Below are 24,840 nucleotides of genomic sequence, written 5' to 3'. Positions count from 1 at the left end.
GAAGGTGAAAGAGATGAAGTTCATCCCCTTGCAAAGGAAAATGATGAACTGAACGATGAGCTTCAAGGGCTATAGCAATTGTGAAATAAACCTATTCTGGTTGCCAGCAATAACTTTGGACATGTCAGTAGAAAACAGCAGGTTTAAGATGATGAATAATCATGACTGCAGTTTACTAACCTATGATTTAGCAGACACAAAGTTTCTTTCCCCCCTCTGCCACAGACAGCTTCTTGGACAAGATGGCACTTGGTCAAATCAGGTAGTCCTCATGTTTCCTGCCTTTACAAACCAATGCTGATAGCGTTTCCCTTCTGCCAAACAGCAACAGTGGGCAGCAGTCATACTCTGACCCATCCCAAAGAATGCTGTTATACTGGTGGAAGTTTGTAGCACAGCTCTAGCTTGGCACTCTCTTTATTTTAAAAACAATCTGATGTCACGCTCAAATGGGAACTATTGAGAAATGGAATTCCTCTGGTCATAACAGTTCCAAGAGAGAAAATTGGGACAAAAAAGAGAAAGTTAACCAGTAAAACTCCTTTTTTTCTGTCCTCTAGCATACTCATGTAAATAGAAATACCTGGCTGCTGATTCATGTGAAAGTAAAAATAAAAGAAAAACCAACAACCCTCCAACCCCAACACCTCCCAACAACTGACCATAATATGTAAAACAGTGCCAGACATCATGCCGCTATTTTCTAAGCGGACAAATAAATAATCTCCTCTTAACAGGAGAGTTAACAGAACTCTACACAAAAACAGGCAAGTAGTAATTTGACAACCCAAGACCAGAAAAGCATTTTGCCTAAGTGAAGACTGCAGAACAGGGCCTGTACGTCCTTAGGCCAACAGCACATACGTACCAAGTTCAGATACCTTCCATACATTTACTTGTAAGTACTGAAAAAAAATGGTGGGGGAACTAGAAAACCAATGCATTATACGTATGCAAAATAAGCTATGGTCTAGCAGTAACCCCTTCTGTGTTGCTAAGTCCTTTAGGTATTTTTGTTAGCAGCTACAGCAGAAGAAAGCTAGCAGTTCAGTTCTGCTGTTGGATCAAAACGCTGTACCTACAACATCGCAGCATTCTACTATGATAGTATTTCTTTTTGTTTCATAAAAACAGCATTTCAATTTCACTGAACAGCCATGCCAAGAGACAGTATCTCCTTCAGAAGATTTTAGAAGAAAATGCAAGCAAGAAAATGCACGAAAGACATTTGAAGGGTACAGAGATTTTGATTTCACAATCATAACTTTCAGAATGCTTCAGAGAGTGAAACGAATAGTGTATTTAACAGAAGCTTTAAATTGCGCTCTAGGCTCTTTAGGAGCGGGGAAGGGCTCAAAGAGCACTAGGGGGAGCTGCTGTTCTACTTAACCCGTTTGGATTCCTCAACTTCAGCATGAATTGTTACCCGCTGGAGTGAGCCAAGTGTGAGCACACACCTCTGCTCTCCAGTATTGAAATAACAGAACAGTACTCAAAACCAACATCAGACAGCAAGGATGCAAGCCATGAATTCTGAACCAGAAAGGAATAACAGAACACTTTAAAAGTCTATAATATTTAATAAACTTTAAAAAACACTCAAAGGAGGATCATCACCTGGGTAGGCTTACAGAAATATTTTTTTATAACCCATCACTAAAAATCTTCACTGACTCCTTGCCTTTTGTGGGCACAGGATTTGCTCCAAATGGAAAAAAAATGACGTAAAAGAAAGGATAAGGGAAAAGTGACACAAAAAAAAGGATACCTGGAAGAAGTAGCATAGAGAGTCCCACTTTAACTGGGTAGTTTCATCACTGGTTGCCAATCAATCTACGTTTCTGACACCGATACAGGTTTTTAACCAAAGATGTACAGATGATGTTACGGGACTAGAAACTCACTACAAACATCAATTTTACTGAATAAAATCCCCAGAAATTAGTTCAGGGGAAAAAAAGAAAAGACTAGGCATTGAGAGAGGGCTAGAAAAGTCTTAAATGCTGCCATGCAACAAGTAGGTAAAAGAATATTATTTTAATTAATCAAAACTCACAGCACTTAGTAGTGTCCAATTTAAAGTGCTTTTGACTGTACAGAACATGGTTTCATAACCCCTCCCTGCACACACTGTTTTTTTAGGATTGTCCTTTATACCAAATCTCCTGAGTGTTGTATCCTGTTCACCAACTTCTTCCTCAAGGAGGCAGAACTTGCCTTCTCACAGGCTTTTTTGTCATTACTGAACACCTGGCTGTTCTAATATCTAAATTCAGTACTTAACATCATGGCATAAACTGATAAATAAATTAGGCAAATTTATTAATTTCAAAAACACAGTCTGTACTGTAGCTACCCTATCAATTAATAGCTGAGTCTCCTTTTTATCAAACACAAATTTCATATTCTTCCAAAATATCAACCAAACATCAAACTTACTTTTGCTGGGGAGTCTAATTTTCACATGTTCGGTCAATCTGTTAAGCATTTTGTAGCCTGTAGATGCCAAGCTGATGACAGTGACGACCTTGCAGGTGTGATAGCTCTGTTGCACTTTGGAAAGGCCGAAGTAAAGGCCAACAAGATACCCATGTGCATGAGGAAGCTGCCACTACTTACTATTAGAAGAGAAGGGTAGCTGGAAGTATAGTATACCAAAATTCAATATGGTTTGAGCCTTGAAAAAGATGGATCATTTTAAAGTTTTATTGTATGTACAAGCTGTCGCGCTTTCAATATGGGGATACTGCCAAAGCCCATTAGCAGGCATTACTGCTTTTAGAGTATGCTTTTTCTATGCATTATATTCTCAGTCTTGGAAGGGGAACACAAGATGCTGGTGTAGCTGTATGCAAAATAAGGACTGCATCAAGATAGTTATACCAGAAACAAATACGTTTAACCAATATTTAGGCCATGACTGCTTGAGGAATGCTTTTCTGATACGTAGCACTAGGCTACAGTACCCATACAAAGCTCCTTGTACGGATGCTGCCATGCTGACAAAGTTTTCTACTTGCTGTAAGAAAATCTGAAATAGGTCTCAGTAGTAAAAGTGCAATTTAGCTTCCGCTCAAGATTTTTGGTATGTCTGTCAAGGATCATACATCTTCACAAGCCTGACCTGCCAGCAAATCTATGATGGCAGAAATCTGTAACGGAGAAACAGCTTTTCACTGGTTCACAAAAAGCTGAGTAGATTAGGTCTAACATTGACTTCTGCTGTGGTTTGCTTTTTTGATTTTTCTTTTAAAGGTCATTTTCGTCATTGGTGCTAAGAAAGATCCTGCATCACTCCTTTCTTCTGTTCAGGCTCCCGCAGTCTGCAGTACCGTTTCAGCATTTGGAAGCCCAAACTGTACAAAAGACTCAAATAAGCGAGGCTTCAATATGACTATATTCAGGGGAGAAGAGGGAGAGGCGGGGATTTTTAACTACTTAGTTTTATGAAGGATAAATGAATTTCATCATCAACTCCTCTTTCTGAACACATTTTGCAAGGAAAAGGGGAAAAAATAGTTATAAAATTTATGCGGTTTTGTTTTTAGATAAGTGTAAATGACTTCTATTGCATTTTAGTTACTGTGTTTCATGCAGCAGTACATTATTCTCTTCTCTACAAATAGATGAGTTTTCCCTTGCAGTGATGTTGAAACATATGAATCAAATGTTCTGACGCATAAACAGCTGGCCTTTACCTATTTCATGTAAGCAGAAAAAGGAATGAAGAAATCCTTGTTTGATATTAAGAATGTAAAGCAGGAGAAGTTTACTTAAACCACAAATAGCTGTTTTGTACTTGTGCACGACAGCATTTTCACAACACAGTATATAGGGAATTTTACAAATATGACCAAATCTTACTCTACCAAGGAAGTCTGTATCCATTCTAGACTAATATACATCTATGCTCGACTTCCAATTTGAAATAACGTGTCACTTAAAAAAAATTTAAATCCCACACCTCTTAGATCTGAGCCAAACCCTTTAGTTCTTCATATTACAAATCCTTTCATAAAGTCATGTATTTCTTCATCTTTTTAGTTCTTCAGTAAACTCATTTGAACTACAGCTGAGTGCTCATTCCAGTGCTGGGTGTAATCCTCCCCACCATTCAGACAGTTGGCACATGCTTCACACAGTCCTTCATCTTTCAAATTACCCCTCTGAGACAGAAATTATCCCATCTTCAATAGAGTATCATGCATTTTGCAAAGTGAATGAATGCACAGTATTCACATTTAGCATACATGGCCAGTCTTTCTTGGAAATGCCAGACAATTTCTGCTTCCTCCGCTGAAGTCTTCATCTTGTTCTTTCCCTCCTGTGTATCCCCCCATATTTGCGGACCCAGTCCTTTTATCTTTGCTGTATCAAAAGGCTAGCAATAGTACCTGTTTGATACAGCAGAGTAAACACAGACCAATTGTTTTCAACCATAATTATGATCAGGTAACCTGTTACAGAAATGCTAACAAAGTTCCAGGACAGAATGAAAATTTCCCATTCCTCTTGTTAGTTACTCACAGGAGGTCCTGGTGGCCCCGGTTTTCCTGGGAGACCTGGTTTGCCTCGTCTTCCCTGGAAACAAAAAAGAACAACAGGCATTTATAAATGCTATGGCTAGTGACTGATTTGGAATAAGAATTGTGTTTTTTAAAAAAAAAAGATTTATTGCCTTGCTTATTAGCAAAAAATTGAAAAAACATCCCAAATGAATACTCTGTATCAGTCACTGCAACACTATCTAATTTGAGTACTTTTAGGGTTGTTTTTAGTAATGATGACAAACTATATTTGCATCACTGTAACATTTATTATCACATTTTAAGGCTAAGTCTCAAATGTGCATGCACATTAATAGGGCTATAAACAGAGCATCTTGATGAGGTGTAAAGAAATGATAATTTATCTGAATATATGAGAGCCTGGGATGTTAAATTGTACTTGCAGTAGTCACCCTGACTTGCACAGTAAGTACATACGTGCCATATAACCTAATTAACAAACACCCATACACTTCTTCTCCAGGATGTGAGAGCAAACAGAAAAGTCAGAGATTTACTTCCAAAAACAATTCACCTTCCTTGTGCAATTACTACCATCTGTGTATATAATGCACATGCAAAATCATTTGCATTAAAACTAAAAGTCTACTGAAGTTAAAGGGAGTCTTTCCACTCGGGTTCTAAAAAACATGCACATGTAATTATTAAAATTGTTTAGTACAAAGCTCAATTGAACAACTGCTGTTTTCATAGATGCTTTTTTTGTAGGAAGTTCAACATAAAAAATGAAAGTAATTTACAGTAATTTACATCTTTATTGCCAAGCTGAAATTTGATGCACGTTTTTTAGAAAGAATAGCTGAGAACAACTAATACCTAGGTGCAACGGCAAAGGAAAAAAAGTATTATATCCATGAAGACTACATTTTTCCCTTGCATATGGCAAAGGCAAATTAACAAAAAGCATTAGGGGGATGTCCTGGTGAAAACTTGGCTTAAGAAGTTAAAAAATGAAAATGCTTGCTGACAGCTCACAATTAACACATAGGGGTATTTCTGTAAGCTATGGTCCCTACTTCTAAGCCTGCTTCTATATTTTATTGAACTACAATCTCACAAAGACTGCAGAAGTAATCTAAGGAATAAAAAGTGAAATCTCAGCTTTGCTTGTTACAGATCAGAGCCCTGATCTGTAGGAAACTGCTCTCATGCTCTGCCTTTCATTAATCTTGATCTAAGCTGAGGGGAAACAAAATGATGACAGTAAGGCTCTTTCTCTCACCCTTCAGTCTACCAAGGTAATCTCTTGCCTAGATGCCAGGGACTCCCCTGAGAAGCAGAAGGTAGTGATTTGAAGCCCTTCAAGTTGAAGAAAGAACCAAACAAGGGTTGTGCGGATGTGTTTCATCCGCTGAGCTGTGCCACGTGACACGTACGCTACCACCACGCTTTTATGAAGGTCCTCAGTCAGTGTGTTTTAAGGGCGGCATGAAAAAAAACCCCACCTCAGCATATTCGGAGTGCCAAATTCCTGGGTCTTAACTAGCTGAGACATATGTTATGTGCTGAGCTGTTTAATCCCACCAATACTCGCACATGCAGGGCTGTAACTGGGGCAGCTGAGGGTAAATTTTCAGAACCAAAATACGGTACTAGATGCCTATACTGGGCTCAAGGCTATGCAGTCCCTTACCACTCACCCCCAGCATGTCCTCTGCTGTGTTGACATCACTGTCCATGCAGCCCTGTGATGAGCCAGAGCCGGGAACTCTTCTGGGCTAAGGATGGCCCACAAAAAAGTAGAGTTGTTTTTGACTTTTATTGATGCAGTTCACTGGGCAACCAGGTAGCTTGCCTGGCCTAAGAAAGGGCACAGTGCCAGGAAAGGCACACATGCACAAGAAAAGCAGGCTGTTGTTAGGTAGATCCAGACTTTTAGACTGATGTCTGCTTCAAAAATACAGATGGAAACTAATATTTCCTGACTGACTTGAAAAAGAGTAAGCTTTCCTTAGAAAGTATGAAAAACAGATTGAGAGGTAATGATGTAAACAGTAAACCAAGAAAATTGCTTCATACTTTTTAAATAGTCCCTCTGGGTTCTAATGATCTATACTGCTGACTTCTTGAAGCACCTTCCTTTTCCTGTTTGGACTTATTTAAAGTATCCTGAGGATGACACTTAAAATCTTAGCAGTCTAAACAAAGTATCAAGGAAGTGTCAGGAGGAAGAAGGCAGGGTTCTGACTGGCAGACACAGCTGTGAACGAGGTGTTAATTACACAGGAAAACATGGAATATGTTGGGAAGGCAATTTTATCTCTATTTACAAGATGAGCTAAAATGTGATTTATGACATATTGCAAAATCAAAACTTGATGAACATGCTGAAGAATCAGTTATAAAAAAAATAGAAATTGTGGGTAGTTATTTTTCACTGTCATTTACTAATTACCAGAACACTGACCTGGTGAAAAACAGAAGAAACACTTGCCCTACCTTTTATCCAATCATTATAATATTCATTATTATGCTATGTGCCATGTGTACAAAAAACCTGTAAACAATCACACAGATTGGTATGAAGCATCAGCTTTTTTAGAGGAACAAAAGTCCTTTTTTTATCCTACATGTACCCTTCTAAACTGTCTGATACTTTAATTTTAACACAGGAATATGTAAAAGACCACTACCTTGCAGCAATGCCTTTCAGATACAGAGATCTAAATGTTATGGATACACACAGCTCCATCTACTTGCTAGCACTCTTGCTTCTCTATGACTTCCCAGCATCAGTATGGAAAAAATTAAAATATACAGTATAATAAGAGTGTAAGTAGATAAAAGTAGTTTACGTTTTTGTTTAGGGTAATTAAAACAATTAGAAGAATGTTTTTGATAAGCCCATTATGATCTTGCCTTGAGCAGACCATGAGCCAGACTGTGACTAAATATTTACAGTTTGATCCTGCGTCTTCCTTCTGGCAAGAAAGAAGTGAAAAATATCTCTGTGCCCTCTCTGGCTTGTCGAGTGGGCTTAGCAGAGAGCCACAGTTCCCATCTCCTGTTCAGAAGCAGGTCTCGGCAGCACCGTGAGAGCTGTACTCGCTGCCCTAGTGCTGTGCATGGGGCAGGCAGCCGGCACTGGAGGCCTATTACCTTTATTGAGTTGAGTTGACTGAGCAAATACTGAGGTTATAAAACCATTCAAAATAGAAATAAATGTTCTAGGCATCACATACTTCTTCTAACTAAATAAAAAGTGCAATACCACCTACACTAATTTAAAAAAGATAAGTGGTGTCAACAAGTCCTCTAATGCTACTTAGAATAATATCTAAAGAAAGGAAAACCCAAACAGCTGCTGGTTATTTCCTTTGTGCTGCATACATTTTTATTGGCAATCAATGTGATAAGAAGTTGTCTAAATGCTACTGATATTGCAACCTGTCCCCCTGATTTGTGAAATGCCTGCTCTCAACTAATTTGGACAGTTGGCTACTTTCCTCTTTTCCATAAGACAAACTTCAGCTACAATACACACACAAATCATTCAAATAACAACTACTTGGTTAGGGGCAAAAAAGATAAAATATTAAAAATAAAATAAATGAGAAATTATATGCTTCAGTAACCCCCAGCTGAGTGCCTAGCTGAAGTATGTGGTCAACTGTACTCTTTATTCCTCTCTTCTGTCGCCCCTTCTGTTAATCAAAATGACTTGATGAGTTTTGCTTTACATTAGATGGAAGCTGTTCAGAGGAGAGGCTCTGTGCATCCTTCCATAAGCTTGTGCTCTGATTCTGACTGCCGCCCCTGGGCACCACTGCAGGTCCTACACACAATGCAAGAATTCAAGGTCTATATTGCTCTAACCCCCTGCCGTATCATGTTGCATCCATCTATTCACATATCTCTAACTATAGAAGAGTAAGATCACTAATCCTAGTGTCTAAAAATAAGATGCAGATTATTTTTGGATAAAATCAAGCAAAGTTATGTAGGAATGCTGACATGATTTATGAAATGAATAATTTAAAGAACCCATACTTGAGTACGAAGGGGAAAGTTCTTAGAATAAGCTCGTGTGAATTTTCAAGGGAAACCGCTAATTAGCGGTTCCTGAAACACATCATCACATTTCAAAACAGGAACTACTTCTAGAGAAAGTAGGAAGCTGGGCTTTAAAGTCTTAACTACTGTAGTTATTAAGCAAGATTAATGAGGCTTATGTAACTCATTTGCCAAGCTAAACTAAGATTCTCTTGAATAATCCTCAAAACCAGACTGATGAAGGGACAGATGTACCCGAAGCAGGAGGCAGGTGGAAAGTAAAGACCCCCATCTCAGAGTGCCCAACCCATGCCTCCCTGCCAGTTCCTTGGACACCTAAACGCAGCCATGCGAGTAGAGCTCTGGGCAGTTCAAAGACTGTTTCTCCAGATGCCCAAAGTTGCCACCAAGCACTCAGACAAGTCCCAGTACCTACGCTAATTCAGAGTACAGAAAAGAGACTATCCTTTGCCTCAGTGCTCTAAGCTGATATGCCTAGTCCATATGAACTTCCCAGTTTTCCCTCTCTGTCTATAGTCACAACCTGGTGCTCCTGGCAGCTCACCTGGAGCTTGCAGAGCTCCAACCAACTCTAACCCAGGGGAAACCCAGCCCAGCTCAAAGCTGGTGACAGTCCTCTGCTCCATGTTTTACCAGAAAAAGTTTGCCAGACTGCTGTTTTAGGGGAATGAAGGCAGACATCACATGGCAGTATCCGTAATGAAGCCAGTTCAAGAGCTAATTGGAAACAGAAGGTTAGAATTTATCACAAAAATCAGAGCAATCACCTATCCAACCCAGTTACACAACAGTGAGCATCTACTGATCGGTTGTGGGACAGGAAAAGGTTCTCCAGGATCTCAATCAACTATCTGACAGTACACAAAGTGAAAATTACAAACATACAACAAATGCACAGCCTGAATACATAGTCATTATTTTCCATTTTGCATTTAGCAAAAAAAATTGATAATATTTAAAAGAAGGTTTTGACATTTAACCACCTAACTGCATAACTGCTCTTAATAAGAGTTTTGTCATCAACTTTGATAGTGTCGCAATTGCTCAAGTTTATTTTTCATCCTTAGAAATCTTAGAGTTTGGATATTTTCTTTCCTAAATTGGAAATCTATGATGCAGTCAATGAACCTTTTTAACTTCAGTAATACAGTGTTAGGACTTGAACGTACAATTCCTTCTTCAATCCTATTAACCTTGGCCTTGAAGATGTATTATGGTAACCAGTGTTACAAATTAACCTCTGTATTAAATGTTAAACCTGAATAAACTCAGAGGAAATAAGGCCAGAAGGCAAGAAATTAAGCTGCCTGCAGAAAACAAGTGAAAGTCTGCCCCTCATATCCCACTAAAGCCTTTCACAGAAAGATGGCTCACAGAAGAATACAGCGCACAGACTCTAATCCCCTGTTTTGGAAGAGCAGTCACTAGGGAGTTCCTCGCTAATGCACAAGCATTCCTGCGATAAACCTTGGCTTTCTAATTTTAGGAATGACTTCCAAAAACCTCGAGTTTCTTCATCTTTGTATTAATAAGATGGTAAAAGAGAGCACCTAGCCGGACTGTATAATATTATTCAAATACATGTAACAAACATCAAAAAAAGTCCTTAAACAGGCATAGCAGTGCCAAGAAATGAAATGCCACAACCATCACAATTTTTCAAGTGTATTCACAAAAGTGCATTTTAAATTCAAAATCACTTGTAGAAATATCTTTCAACTACATTTAGATATTTTTATAATAAACATCTTAATTTTTAATTACAAGAAATAATTTCCTATTCTCTCATGTTGCTATACCTTTTGCTAAGAGATGTTAAAAGAAATATTGATAATAGAGTATTTGGAACGGAGCCTGAAAATTCTAAATGAGATTTTACAAGTGAAATAATTTCTGCTATTCCATTAAAACTTAGATTTTAATTTATTCAATGGAAAAAATATAGAACTATATTCTAATTGACGAATCTGTCTTCAACATTCTAAATTATAACATTTTCATATCATTTTAAAATGTCAAAGTGGGAAAAAATATATATTTTTTTAAGCTATATCCTACCTTACTGGTTATTTACTTCGCTTTTAAGGTAGAGACATTCTGGTAGAAAACCTGAAAATTATCTCCCTCTTTTACAATAACCATTTTTAGACTGTTAAATACCCGAGTGAAGGAACGTACAGCACTCCAACTTAAAGATAAAGTCAGACTGGAGCTTTGCATACTTAAAAACAACTTACATCAAAGTCAAGAAGAACTGAGAAGATTAAAAGAGATTCCAAAACTCGAGAGCTGTAGCTGTGAAAAATACTGTTTGCTCTGTGCCAGGAGCCTGACCTCCTATGCAGTAATTATCTTTGCTCTGTAAAGCTTGTTTTACAATTGGTTGAGTACAACATTTACTCACTGAACTAGAAAACAAATTATGTCAAAGAAATATTTAAGTTCCATAAACCAGATAAATGCAAACTGAATTTAAATTAATTTTGGTGTCGCTCTAAATAACTATGTTAAGAAAATCTAATAGCTCCCCACCCATTTACTTATTTAGGAAGATTTTCCACCTTGTCATAATAATTTTACTCATACTTGATCAGAAAAATTTGTAATCTCAGAGATTAAATTGATTATTAACATAAGGCAAATGTAGCAGTTTCACAAGCTCCCTCCAAACACATAATCTTAGTGAAATCAATGCTGAAACACTAGACATGACAACCTAAAGAACTCTCAGTTTTATGAGGTGTTTAATTTATTACCAAGATAATGCTAAAATAACCTCCTCTTAAGTGAATATTTGGTATTATAAACACAACAATTGGAAATAAGGAAGTAGTTTCAAAAATATTTACTTCAAGACACCTGCAACTTCCCAAGGAATACAGTCAAGAACACAACTGTGGTACTGTAGAAAAATTTATAAATGTTTGAACCGAATTCATCATTGGAACCAGAAAAACCACCACAGTGGAGAATCAGCCTGTTTAAATACATACGAAACATTTCCAAAAATCCTATTAAACCATAAAAATGAAGTTGTTGGCAGCTATGCTGAGAATAAGCTAAAGCTAGTTTATAAATTAATAAAAATCACAAAATCATCTGGGTTGGAAGGAATCTCTTGAGATCACCTAGTACAATCCCCCTCCTCAGGTAGGATCAATTATCCAGGACTGTGTCTACTCAACTTCTGAATAACTCAACAGATGGAGGCTCCATAACCTCTCCGGGCAACTTGTATCAGTATTTGACCATCCTCACAATAACAAAGTGTTTTCTTGTGTTCAGATGGAATTTGTTGGGTTTTAATTTGTACCACTTGCCTCTTGTCTTGTCACTGGCCACTACTGAGGAGAATCTGGCTCCCTCTTTTTCATTCCCTCCCATCAGGTATTTATACGCACTGGTAAGAGCCTCCCTGACCCTTTTCTTCTCCAGGTTGAAGAGTCCCAGCTCTCTCAGCCTCTCCTTTTATGAAAGATACTCCAGTCCCTTTAATCTGCTTTGTGGCCCTGTGCTAGACCCACTTTAGTTAAGTCCATGTCTTCCTTGATGTGGTCTCACCAGTGCTGAGCAAAGGGGAAGGATATCTCCCCTGACTTGCTGGCAATGCTCTTCCAAATGCAGCCCAGGAAATTATTGGCCTTTTCATTGCCACGAGGCTGCATTGCTGACTCATAGTCTGCTTCTTGTCTAGCTGGTTCTTCTCCGCAAATCTTCTTCCCAGAGAGTTTGCTTCCAGTGTATACTGATACCTGAGGTTATTTCTCCCTAGATGGAAGTTTTGCATTTTCCCTTGTTGAACTTCATGCGATTCCTCTTGCCCCAGTTCTCTGCTATGTTCTGCCCCCTTGTCCAGGTTGTTAATGAAGATGCTGGAGAGTACTGACTCCAGTACCGAGCCCTGGGATACATCACTAGTGACTCGTCTCCAGTTGGACTTCGTGCCACTGGCCACAACTCTCTGGGCCCAGTTGTTCAGCTGGATTTCAGGTTTTCAATCCACCACACTGTTCACTTATGTAACCTGTACTTTGTCAGCTTGTCTATGAAGTTGATGAGATGAAGTTATGGGAGATAGCAAAATTTTTGACACTAAAGATGAGGTCAACAACATTCACTTCTCACCTCTCATCCACCAAGCCAGTCATCTCATTGTAGAAGGCAATGTATGGTCAAGCATGATTTCCCCTTCATAAATCTATGCAGACTATCCCAATCACCTGCTTGTCCTTCATGTGTTTGGAAATGTTTTCCAGAATGATTTCCTCTATCAAATTCCCAGGGATTGAAGTGAGGCTGATTGGCTTGTATTTCCTCAGATCTTCCTTCTTGAAGATAGAAGTGATATCTGCCCTCTTCCAGTCTTCAGGAACCTCTCTCTGTCACCATGACCATTCAAAGATAGTGGCCTTGCAATGACATCAGCCATCTCCCTCTGCACTTGGGGATGTAACCCATCAGGCCCCATGGACTTACAGAGCTGTGTCCTCCATTTGAAGCTGGTGCAAAAGTTGGACAACAGTTACTTCAGTAGCACCCGAGTCCTGTGTCTTGTGATGATCATCTTTAAGGATGTGTATGGTGGACAAAGAAAGTTTGCTGACCTCTTTGTGGCCTTCTGCATGTGGTCGAGCATTGGAACAGGCTGCCCAGGGAGGTGGTAGAGTCACCATCTCTGGAAGTGTTCAAAAAACGTGTGGTTGTGGCACTTTGGGACATGGCTTAGGGTCCATGGTGGCGTTGGGTTAATGGTTGGACTTGATGATCTTGAAGGTCCTTTCCAACCTTAGTGATTCTGTGTGTGTTTCTCTGTGTGAACTGCTGTGGAAACTGCTCCATACCTGTTAGCTGCTTCTGTTACCGCTGCACGAACTGCTGCATTGCCTGGCTGTTATGTAGTCCTCTTCCTGGCCTGGGCTAAAAGTGTGCTTGACCCTCCTCAATCAGGGGTCAGCTGGAAGAAAGGCTGCAGGCACTCTGATCAAGCGCTGCTGATGGAGTTCTTTAGAAGCTGCTAGAGCTACCCTTACCTTAGCCATACCTGGCAGCAGCAGGCACCCTCAGTTTCCTCAGAGGTTTCCCAGAAGTGTCCAAATCCCAGAAGAAGTGCCCAGTCACTCAAGAAGATATGAAGAAGATCTCAAAGAAGCAAAAACTGCCGCACAACCTGCTGTGCATGTTAGCTGCATGCTAGGCCTGGCTTTTCTATAGACCAAGCGAGAATGAAAAATGACCATTTCTGGATTTCACAGTATAGCTGCCTAACAAAGTTGCTTTGAGGCTTTGTATTAAGAGAATTCTGGGAATTCACTAAAACATTATCTCAAAAAATAAATAATTTTCAGAAAAAAAAATTTATAAAAAATGCATCAAGTGCAGGGAAAACTCCTGCTACAAAGATATCCAACTGAAATTAATCATTAAGTTCCAAAATCTTCAGAACTATATTTTGGAAATATAAACTTCACTTCACTGCATTTAACATAGTAAAGGCAGAGTCTGGAAAATTCTGTGCAGTCTATAATTATAAGCAGTAGAAATTTTTAGAAAGTACAGCAACATGACAAAATTATTTAAAGACTTTAGAAAATTATTAACATGGGGAACTGAAGGATCTTAGCTGAATTTTCTCAAAAATAGAGGGAATGGTGAATTGATTACAGAGAAAAAACTTTAAAAAACTCTTTAATGTAAAGCAGACATTCAAAAAAACAGTTGTTGGAGGCTTAAGCCCAAGTGTAAAATAAAAAGCACATTTTGAAATGTGGGATTGACAAGAAACACTGGAACAAAGAAATCAAGGAGACTTGTGAAATCTCTGCTGTTGATGTCTTTCAGGTGGAAGCTGTACTTCTCTGAAAGATATACTTAATTCAAGTGCAGGAATATTAAGAAAAATAAAGTCCTGCATAGCGCAGGAAGCCAGAAAGATGGCGTAGCTGTCCACTGTGGTTTAAATTCCATGCAAAGATAGGTTAGCACCCAATCTTTCTATTTTTTGTTGGTCAGTAATATTGGACCAGGGACTTTTCTGAGTAACATCTGATTACCTTCTAAAGCTCCTGATGTCACTCTGAGCACTGGTGTAATAGTATCAAGTTGCTGCAGCAGTAACATGCTGCTCTGAATGCCTGAAGCAAACAAGAGGGACACTGAAAAATTATGTGTGAAGCTAATACCCACAGAACGGTCTAACATCTCTCATGCAGGAATAAGGAAAAGGGAATGAGTAGCTGTCTCTCCTGACTCACTTCTCCCAGTGACCAGAAGTAAAAGAAAAGTTCTCATCTAGGAAGGCCTCATGTCTAACATAAAACACTTCACTAAAATAAAAAACTATACTAGTCACCAGCGGTAGAGCAAGAAGAAAAACTAGCCTTTTTGTAAGAACAACGAAGGTTTGAGGACTCCTTGCACCCACAGGAAGCACAATGCTGGCTTACACATGTAAGTGAAAGTGGGTACCATGACAAAAGGAAAAACATAATGGCACTACTTGTTTGTATAAAATTTAACAAATTTCACTCAAGAGATTGCCCAACAAAAAAGACCTGTAAATGAGTATGGTATGTGTCACCTGTTGGTTGAAGAATCAGAAATAAGTTCACCGTGTGGTCTCTAGATATGGCCAGTTTATGATGTAGCCGCTATTTCTTCTGCTGTAATCATTACTTTCTTCTTCTAAGTAACACCCTAAATAGGGATGCACCATGTATGATGAATTACTGAACATATTTTTTTTGGTAGAGCTACAACAAATGCTAAGTAGTTTCTTTTCATGTAGATACAGAAACATTTACAGGTAGTAAACAGAATGCCAATTGCTTTGCTTTAGCTCACAACTGTTCCTCCTTTTTCATTGCTCTGCAAAGGAAACAAGCTAGGTAAATCTAAAACTACCTCATCACTCATGAAGGTTCCTCTCTTTTCCTGCATACACCAGCTATATGCAGAATGAGAAGACATAACAAAGGAGATGAAAAGAAAAGATGTCACAATAAGTGGAGAAAGAATGGGAACTAACGAGTTTACTCATATAAATGTAACTAATATGCTTGCTAAATGCTAGACTATTAATGTGGTTTTTTATTCAGAAAAGAAGTATTTATGCATTTTGCTACTATACCAGTATGAAAGAAGTACTATGCATAAGAATCCAATTTTTATTTATCATTGCACTAGTTCTTCTCCATGACAGCACTACTTCAAAGTTTTAGTGAGTTTGGAGTTTTCTGTTAAGCAAAGCCAAAAAATAGAGCATGCATCCTGATACAGGATCCTTTGATGCTGCACAGATGTAGTCAAAGAGCTTTCAGGGTTTCACCTCTCTCATTCTGAATATCTCCCTTGTCCTGGTTTTGGCTGGGATAGAGTTACTTTTCTTCCTAGTAGCTGGTATAGTGCTGTTTTGGATTTAGTATGAGAATAATATTGATAACACACACTGATGTTTTAGTTATTGCTAAGTAGTGCTTATACTAAGTCAAGGACTTTTCAGCTTCCCATGCTCTGTCAGCGAGAAGGTGCATAGGAAGCAGGGAAGGGACACAGCCAAGAACCTGACCCAAACTGGCCAAAGGGATATTCCATACCATATGACGTCATGCACAGTATATAAACTGAAGGAAGTTGGCTGAGGGGTGGCAACTGTGGCTCGGGAACTGGCTGGGCATCAGTCAGCGGGTGGTAAGAAATTGTACTGGCCATCACTTATTTTGTATATTCTTCTTGTTGTTGTTGTTATTATAATTCTAGCTTCCTTTGCTGTCCTATTAAACCGTCTTTACCTTAACCCATGAGTGTTATCTGTTTTTCTTTTTGATTCTCCTCCCCGTCCTAACATCATGGGGGAGGAGTGAGCGAACAGCTGTGGTGCTTAGTTGCCAGCTGTGATTAAAGCACGACATCCCTACAGCATATTTCTGTAAAACATATCACATTAGTGTACGCTGTTTTCTGCAAACCCTTTTTCCTTTGGCCTATCTGGAAAGCGTCCAGGGAGACCAACTCGGACAGAAGACATTTCACACACTTCTGTCAACAAGTTCCACGGCTGACTTATTTGCGTACCATCATTTAAGCATGTCAGAACTTAACCTGCTCTCTGACGTGGGAGCAAGACCATATCCCAGCATGATCATATAGTAGTAATGCATCAGATCACCAAGCCACAGCAAGTGACATATTTACTATATTAGTAATCACGTGTTGGCTCAAATGATACTACGTAAACTCTATTTACAGTGTATCCATTGGACAAAAGCTATTATGACATTATTTGAAATAATGTATTGATCCCCCTTTGCTCTTGAAATAAATAACCCGCAGTCATCATCTATTTCAGTGATGTCGTAAATTTGCGCTTGTAAGCCAATTTCACATATATGTCAATATGTATTTTAAGGTTGGCATAACTGTGAACTAAAAATCTACAATTCAGTTAATCTTATGTTTATTATAATTATAAAATTATATATAATTATACTAATTCTATTTCTGTAATAATTTTTATGCGCATTTTTACTACGCAATTTTTAATGCAGATTGTTCCTGAGAGGTGAAAGAAATACAACTACCCATGCTTTTTCCTCTTAATAGAGGTATATTTGTCCCAGTTCCCTCTATAGTGAACACAGGGAGACAGGTGCCCACTCTGGGACAGGGTCTCACCTTTGGTATTTCTTAGTAGTTCTAATATTAAATTATGATCTTGGATGATACAATAAAATCCTACTTAAAACACTCTGAAAATGAAAATGTATGGCTCAAGCCAGTTCAAACAAGGAAGGAATCCACGGGCATGGCTTTTTTTCTTCCCTCTCTATCTCATTTTGTGCTGTTGCTTACCTAAGTCACTACCTCTAACACGAGCCTTCTGCATGTTTCTCGGAGTTTTTGACAGTATCACCATTAACACTCAATTTTCCTCAGTTCCTTATATCTTGCTTTAATGTGTGCCAAGATGTTTCTAACTTATACATTTAATGATTCTCCTCTCACTTCTTGTTAATCTAAGCCTAATTTTCAACAGAGTTGAAAACTTAAACTTAAGTTGAACGCTTAAAAATGCTATTGAGCTAAGTGGGAATTAAAACTTTGAATACAACAAGTACAAAGTGAATGGAAAGTTTAAAAAAAATTCAGGTTCTCCAAGTGTGGCATCCAAATTCAATAGATATTTTCAAATGTTTTGGAGTGGTTTTTTTTTTCCTACCATGTTACAGTTCCAGTCTCCAAAATGGGCACAATATCATTTTTAGGTCTGAACAATATGTTGAAGACAGTCCGTGATAAAATCAATAGCTTCATATAATGCGAAAGATTTGGAGGATCTGCTAGAAGCAGAACAGAGGAACACGACATCTATAATTAAATAAAAAGAAATATTTAATAACCATTAGACGTGCACTGTCCTGTTTGTCATTAAACTGGGCCGAGATCTTGTTACAAACAGTATGTTATTGTGTAATTAAATGTTTTGGAAATGCAAATGCACATGGGAGTTGAATTAAGATTGCACAATATTATTAATGCTTGGGTGGGGTGACCAGCAAAGAGAGTATTGTTGTAGGCATCTCACTGGTAGAAAGATAAAGACAGATGCTGAGGCTCTGCAGTCTGCTTTCCCATTGTTTGGCTCTAGGCAACTGTGTGCGTGGCCAAGATTATAAAACAATCAGTGCTCCTGTTTTTATAGATATTGGAGTGAGACAGCAGTTCAATTTTATGTGCGAATAGGAAATACCCATGATGAAAGTGTCAACCCCCTAATTCCCACTGCAAAAAAAAAAAATTTCCAAAAGCGTTTATCTACCACTATATATAATACAGTGTGTTAACTCTAAATCTTTGCTCAAAAAATCAAGGAGTTCAAAGAGTGATGTCTTTAAAACACAGCCATAATTATAACTGTTCCTAAAGGAGAAGTAATAAACTGTGTGTTTCTGCGGATTCAATACTCCATAGAAGAACACTCTAAAATATGCTAAAACTGGATATCCATAGCTTTTCAGTATACTGGATATTTAATTTCATAACAGTAAGAGTCATAGTAATTATAAAATTCTTAATAGCATGTTAATATGCTATTAAATACACTTTAATAGCATATTCACCACGTAACTTTTGGTTCTCCCTTACTACATTTACTTTTTCTGAATGGGTTCTCAATCCTTACTGTGAAACTTAAGTAATTTATCTCAGCTTTCAAATGTTCATGTTCAACTAAAGTGAAATTTAGTAATACTTTCGTAACTTAAAAAACAATACAAAAAATAGCTTTGGGGCCTGCACACCATTACTCTCTTTGTTCAAAAACTGGCCATCTGTTATTATTATTGCTATTATTGGAATTATTAAACTGGCCTTTAAGAACTCACTGTAGTTGACTAACATCAATGGTAAATAATACTAAATCCTTCCACTTCAGATAATTTAACTGAGACACTAAATATCAAGATGCCTAAACAAGCCAATAATTATTGGAGACACTCAACTACAAAACCACAAATTTGGCATAATTTAATCCATAAAAATACTGAAATGTTTGAGTCTAAGTATCTTCACAAACTTTTAGGAGCAGACTAGATTATAAACTCTCAAAACTGAATTATTTCTTGTGATAACAAAATCATAAATATTCATTATCTGTTCTACTGAGCTACCAAATTCAGTAAGTCAGGGAAAATAAAAACACAACACAGAGAAGCCAGTCAGTCAGTTACTTCATTATATTAAAATTCAGAATAACCAAAGGTTTATTTAATGTCTTGGGCAAAATCTCTCCCCCTGCCCCCCTTACTGTATCTCTTCTTTGTATATATATGTTAGGCTCTTACACTTGCAGAATGGCATCTAGAACAAAACCTGGGTCACTAGTACCGGTTTCCGTTAATAGATAATGACCCTAAATTCGTATTTTTTATACATTAGGCGTAGTGAGGTATGGTCTATCCCCACAATAAAATGAAATCTTCTGAGCATTTTTAATATTCTTTCACTTAAAATTACAGCAGAGATATGTTGCACAAACGTCAATATCTACATCTGTGCTGCCACTCATTAAAACACTTCAGATGGTTGAAATTGTTAAATCTCCTTCAACTGAAGGGAAACCTCAAATGTCAAAGCTTGGTTTGTTGTCAGCATGCTTCATATGCAGCTGCTACCTTTCCATTTTTTATTAGCGCTTAGAAAGTAGTCGTACATCAAGGTCAGTTAGCACGCTCAGCAGTTGTTCACCAAGTTTACTCACCCTTTGACCTTCTTTGCCAGGTGGACCTTGAGGACCCTCCAGCCCTGGCAAACCCTGAAAGTACAAACATTAAACAAATATAACATTCAGTGTTATTTTCATGCTCTATTATTATATATAAGACTAAGCCAAAGAGCCAGGTGTCAAGACAAAGCATTTATTTCTAATAATAAAAGTAGACCATTCATAATAACTTCTTTCAGGATAAAGTTATATTCAGGTGCGAGAAAAGATGCAAACATTTTTATTATTATTTTATTATTTATTAACATATTAATCACATTCCTCCACATAAAGGCTGAATAATTTGGCAAAGAAGAGGTAAGACAGCACTACTTAAGCATAGTTATATTTAACTACGGTGTTACGTGAAAAGTGATTTATCTTGTTAAGGTAGGATGCCATAAAAAAAAAAAAGTTGTGTTAAATGAGTGACAACTAACTCTACAACTCAGATTCAAATATAGGCACTGAAGGGGGAGGAGAAGGGAAGGGAGGGGAGGGAAAGGGGACTAAATATAGCAGGCGGCCTTATGCTCGCTGTATTGTAAGAACCAGCCCTGTGCAGCTTCCTCTCTGTGCCTGGCTCGGCTTTGCAAAACCCTCCAGAGCCACTGCTCGCTCGCCCTCTCCCCTGACCAGGCGCAGGAGCTTTGGGTGCTCTGGATACACCCTCGACTTGTGAGCCTTCCTTCTGCACTCAGTGCCTTCGCAGTCATGGACAGAACCACAGACTGTTTTCGACACTTTGGGGCTTTAATTTTATATCTGAATCATAAAACCTTCAAAGAACAGTTCTGTACTTAGAACAGTGCCTCCCCCACCCCCCTTTACTTTATGAGTCACCTTGGAACACAATTAAAAAAAAAATACTTCAAGGAAGCTATCCAATTTCCATTATAGGAACAAGAAATATGAAATCAGTTTCAATGTAATCATCAAGGAACAGTGAACAGCTCTACTTTGTATAATTAAAAAAAAAAAGTCTTGAATGTAATAATGCATATTTTTACAGCGTATCACAAAATTAAAGAACTTTAGTTTATTTAAGAGTTTGAAATATTAAAATATTAAATTCTTAACCATTTAAATTACTCAGACTCAGGTATTGCTTATCTTTGGTCAAAGTCTGAACTCCTTATTTAGAATCAATTACACATATTTATTGCCCCAACAACAGTAAACTAAGGCCCTCTGAGAATCATGATTTTAAAAAGTGCCAGATTTCCAAAAAAGACTTAAAAAATTAATCTATGATCTCTAATTCCCAAGATAAACTCGAGAAAGTAAGCGGGCATACAAAGCTGCTAGCTCATATATCTTCAAGTGATGTTTTAGTTGATTAGAATGAAGTCTGGCTTCAGTTTTAAACAAAAATAGTTGGTTCAAGAGTTTTTCTATTTCTATTATTTCTCTACTTTCAAACACTGAAGTTACAAGAGTACCTCAGATGTATTTCACTATAGGATATTTTTCCTTTCACTTCAGTTTATAATGTAAACAAGATAAGGTTTAGGATCTTTTACAAAACTGATGTGCACCATTTCCCTCTTTCCCTCAAAACTTCTGGAACTAGAATATGCATGACAATGTTGTGTCCAACAAATAAATCACGGTAAACTGATGAAATGACAGTGCAAATTATGTAGCTTGTATGTGCACAAACCCATAAAGCAGTATGTGAACATGACCTCTGTAAACCTTCTCTACTTTTTCCTCAAGGTAGTTTGGAACTTGCAGAGAATTCTGTCTGTCCAACTGTTAGTAATATTCTACCTTTGCAGAGAAATTCTGGGAATTCAGGAAGAGGTGGGGTTTTATTTTGTTAATATTTCATTTCTAGTGACAACTTTATGCAGTGGAATGAGATGAAAAACTGTAATGTCTGTTTTATGGAGGAGGAAATATTTAGCCTCACATATCTGTACAATAAGGCTCCAAGGGGACAGGAATTACACAAGAATGTAACTGCACAATAATGATAATTAATAGCCAACATTTTTGTCTAAGACCTACTTTTATTCTTTTTCTTCTCCCTACAATATTATTGTCAAGAAAAAGGAACCAGATAAGGAGGTTTATCTTCGAGGAAAGGGAGGAGAGCAGCTTACAATTGGTAACTAGGCAGGGAGGACTACCCTGTACAAGGAGCCACATCCTGACATTGAAACTGAGGTAAAAGTTCACACTAACTTCAGTGGGATCTTCGGTTTAAAAAGTGATAGGACAACATGGGCCACGTTAAGTAACACAGCTGTAGAACTGTAATAACTGGGCAATGGTATCCCTGTTCAGCATTCACTGAATGAGATCCTGGAAAAACAACTGAAGATGAAACCTGCAGGAGGAATGAAAAAGAAAACTTCTCTACAGTGAAATCTGTCTAAAGGGGTGAATAAAACATCCCCTGTTGGACTCCTATAAAACTTGGCAATGAATGTAACAGTTTAGCACATAAAAGAAGTACATATTTGTAGGAAGGCAAATGAAAGTAGTTACTTAGGTCTTATCCCTATCTAACTTCTGGAGACCTCTCTTTGGAGATCAAAGATCAGATTCTTGAGTCCCTCAAATCATGGACGGCACAGTGGGTAGACAAACCCACTAAAAGCGCCCACCACCACAGACATAAAGGGACAGAATATAGACTGAATGTATACGTATGCTGTCGATTGTGTTGAAAACACTTATATTAGAAGGCAATCTATTTCACATGTACCATCTCCCCAGGTAAAGAACATCCAGAGTAATTAAAATGATTCACTATGTGTCACCCTGATAGTCTTGCACTGGCAAAAGGATGGGTAAGGTGATGAGCAAAAGGAGGTGTAGCAATAGCACAAGGCAAAGTGAGATATAAGAACAGTCTATTCCTGTGGCATCAGTCTGGCAGGGTAATAGAATGCATCCTTACAGATGCCCCAATATGCATGCAATTTTCTTGACTCTGCCAGGCCACCTTTGAGGTTGGAAGGTGGTAGCGTTCTACCTACTTCATGGGGAAGCGAACTAAACCAACATGCAGTCTTTAGGGCTTGTACCTGTCATGGACCAGGCAAGCCCCTTGGAGTTACGTGCCCGAAGGAGCTTGAGGAACGTGAAATGGAAATGTCTCAAACATTAGCATGTAGCTTGAAGAAATAAAAGTCAGTAAGCTGGTTCAGGTGCATCTGAAACTCAGAAAATCTATGACGATGAGTGAGGATGGCTATGAGAAGAGATGAAACATGATGCACAGGCAGGCACAAAAGGGTTGTACAAAACTTTGAAAATGAAGTTAAGAGCAGAAACTTGGGAATTCCTTTATAAGAGGTAAACCATAAAGGGGTGTGTTGGCAAGGGAAAAGTTGCTGATTGTGAAGCCAGATAAAGAAAACGCAAGCATGCTATGAAGCACATACTGACAGATATTTAAACAAAATATCATCAAAACTTAGAATAAGCTTTAGTCAAGGGAACACAGGAAAAATGACAGGTTAAAAAATGCTACGGTAGATTAAGTGAGCTTTTAAAAGAACTTGCATGCCCTTGAAAACATCTGTAGGAATTAACTTTTCAATACTTAACAGCTAATATTTTTTGCAAGTATCAGGAGAGAAAAGCTAATAAGAATTATTAAACTTGAAATGGTAGAAGAAAAATGTGTTTGGAAGTGATAGAAAAATCAGTACCAGTTCAGCCAGTTAAGCTGTTTTAAGTTTCATAAGCTTTATCCTTTTTTTTTTTATTTAAAGCTATCAATTAAATCCAGTTTAAAGCTATCAATTCATAAGCTATCAATTAAAAAAAAAAATAAATCAATTTAAAGCTATCAATATTAGCTGGCACGTAGCTATCAGAAGCTACTTATTACAGAAGGGCTAAAATCCAGGCTTGCAACCCTGCAGGTACAAAAACATTTTTAAATGCCTGATACATCACGACAAGCATCCACATAGACATGGTGGAGACTTGGTTCATAAATTTAATAGCTCAGAGTAACTGCCTAGAAACACACCCTGAACAAAAGCAAAGCTTTTATTGTGACCTCTTGGTGAATTAAAACAAAACAAACAAAAAAATCCCAGCTGAAGTGGAAGCGTGAAGTTACTTAAAGTTGTTATTTGTGTTACTTCCTCTGGAAGCTTATGGCTGATGCTACAAGAGTAAGATATTAGACAAGTGAGTATATTTTTGGTATTCTGAAAGTTGCTCCGAAACACAGCTCATGGTTTTTGAAGCAGAAGGCTAGACAGCTGCCTTATGTACTCATAGGTAGTGTTGCTGAACGAGTTTCTAAGCACAGCAACCTTTCCTTTTCAACACAAATTAGAAATATAATACAAATGCCAACAATAATAAGGCAGATATACCTAAGGCATTAAAAATATTTTATTATAGACCCTTATACACTGGTTTCTGTGTTCTATACTCAAACTACTCTCATCCATTTTTTTTCCTCACTGTGAATTCCAGCAAACACATGACCTCAATTTTTATGGAATAAATGCTACTAGACAGGGAGAAAGTGTATGTAGTTTAGTGAGACAAGTCAAGCAAAGACAGAGACAAAACCTAAATTAGGTAATGCAGAAACATCTCCTGCTAGTGTAAGAATAGGTCCTTTTTTAACTATTTGACTATGCAAGCTTTTATAACGATAAAGCTTGCTACTTTAAAAAGACTCAGCTATAGTAGACATGATTTGTCTAAGAAATTTGGAAACAGTATGTTTATAAAAAGAAAGGTACAGATCTACTGAAACAATGTCAACACTTAACCCTTTTTTACAAACTAATTGGTGGGCAATTCCCACTGCAGAGGCTTGACCTAGTTCTTCAACGCACAGTTCTCACCAGGATAAAGAAAAGCTGTCACACTGATGAATTATATATACAATGATACCTCTGTAAAACCCACAAATAGACCAGCACAGAATCACACAAATCAATAGCCAGGTAAAACGTGACCATGGATTTCCAAATTCCTGACATAACACAATGTGTGATCACGGTGAAGAGCTGC

At 37.9% G+C, this 24,840-nt stretch overlaps 1 protein-coding gene across 1 annotated transcript in view; it reads right to left on the bottom strand.

Annotated features, from left to right (window-relative positions):
• Positions 1–24,840, bottom strand: part of COL19A1 (collagen type XIX alpha 1 chain) — a gene marked incomplete at its 3' end in the record, with an annotated part of 197,051 nt that overhangs the window by 61,158 nt on the left and 111,053 nt on the right. The window contains exons 15-16 of the mRNA XM_081998313.1: positions 19,837–19,890; positions 4,528–4,581 (exon numbers count right to left, since the gene is read on the bottom strand). Of these exons, the coding sequence (XP_081854439.1) occupies positions 4,528–4,581; positions 19,837–19,890 (108 nt within the window). The remainder of the gene's footprint in view (positions 1–4,527; positions 4,582–19,836; positions 19,891–24,840) is intronic.

The sequence above is a fragment of the Phaethon aethereus genome, assembly GCF_964289735.1.
Source record: "Phaethon aethereus genome assembly, chromosome: 3".
Taxonomy (NCBI): domain Eukaryota; kingdom Metazoa; phylum Chordata; class Aves; order Phaethontiformes; family Phaethontidae; genus Phaethon; species Phaethon aethereus.
This window is presented reverse-complemented; position numbering and strand designations above follow the sequence as displayed.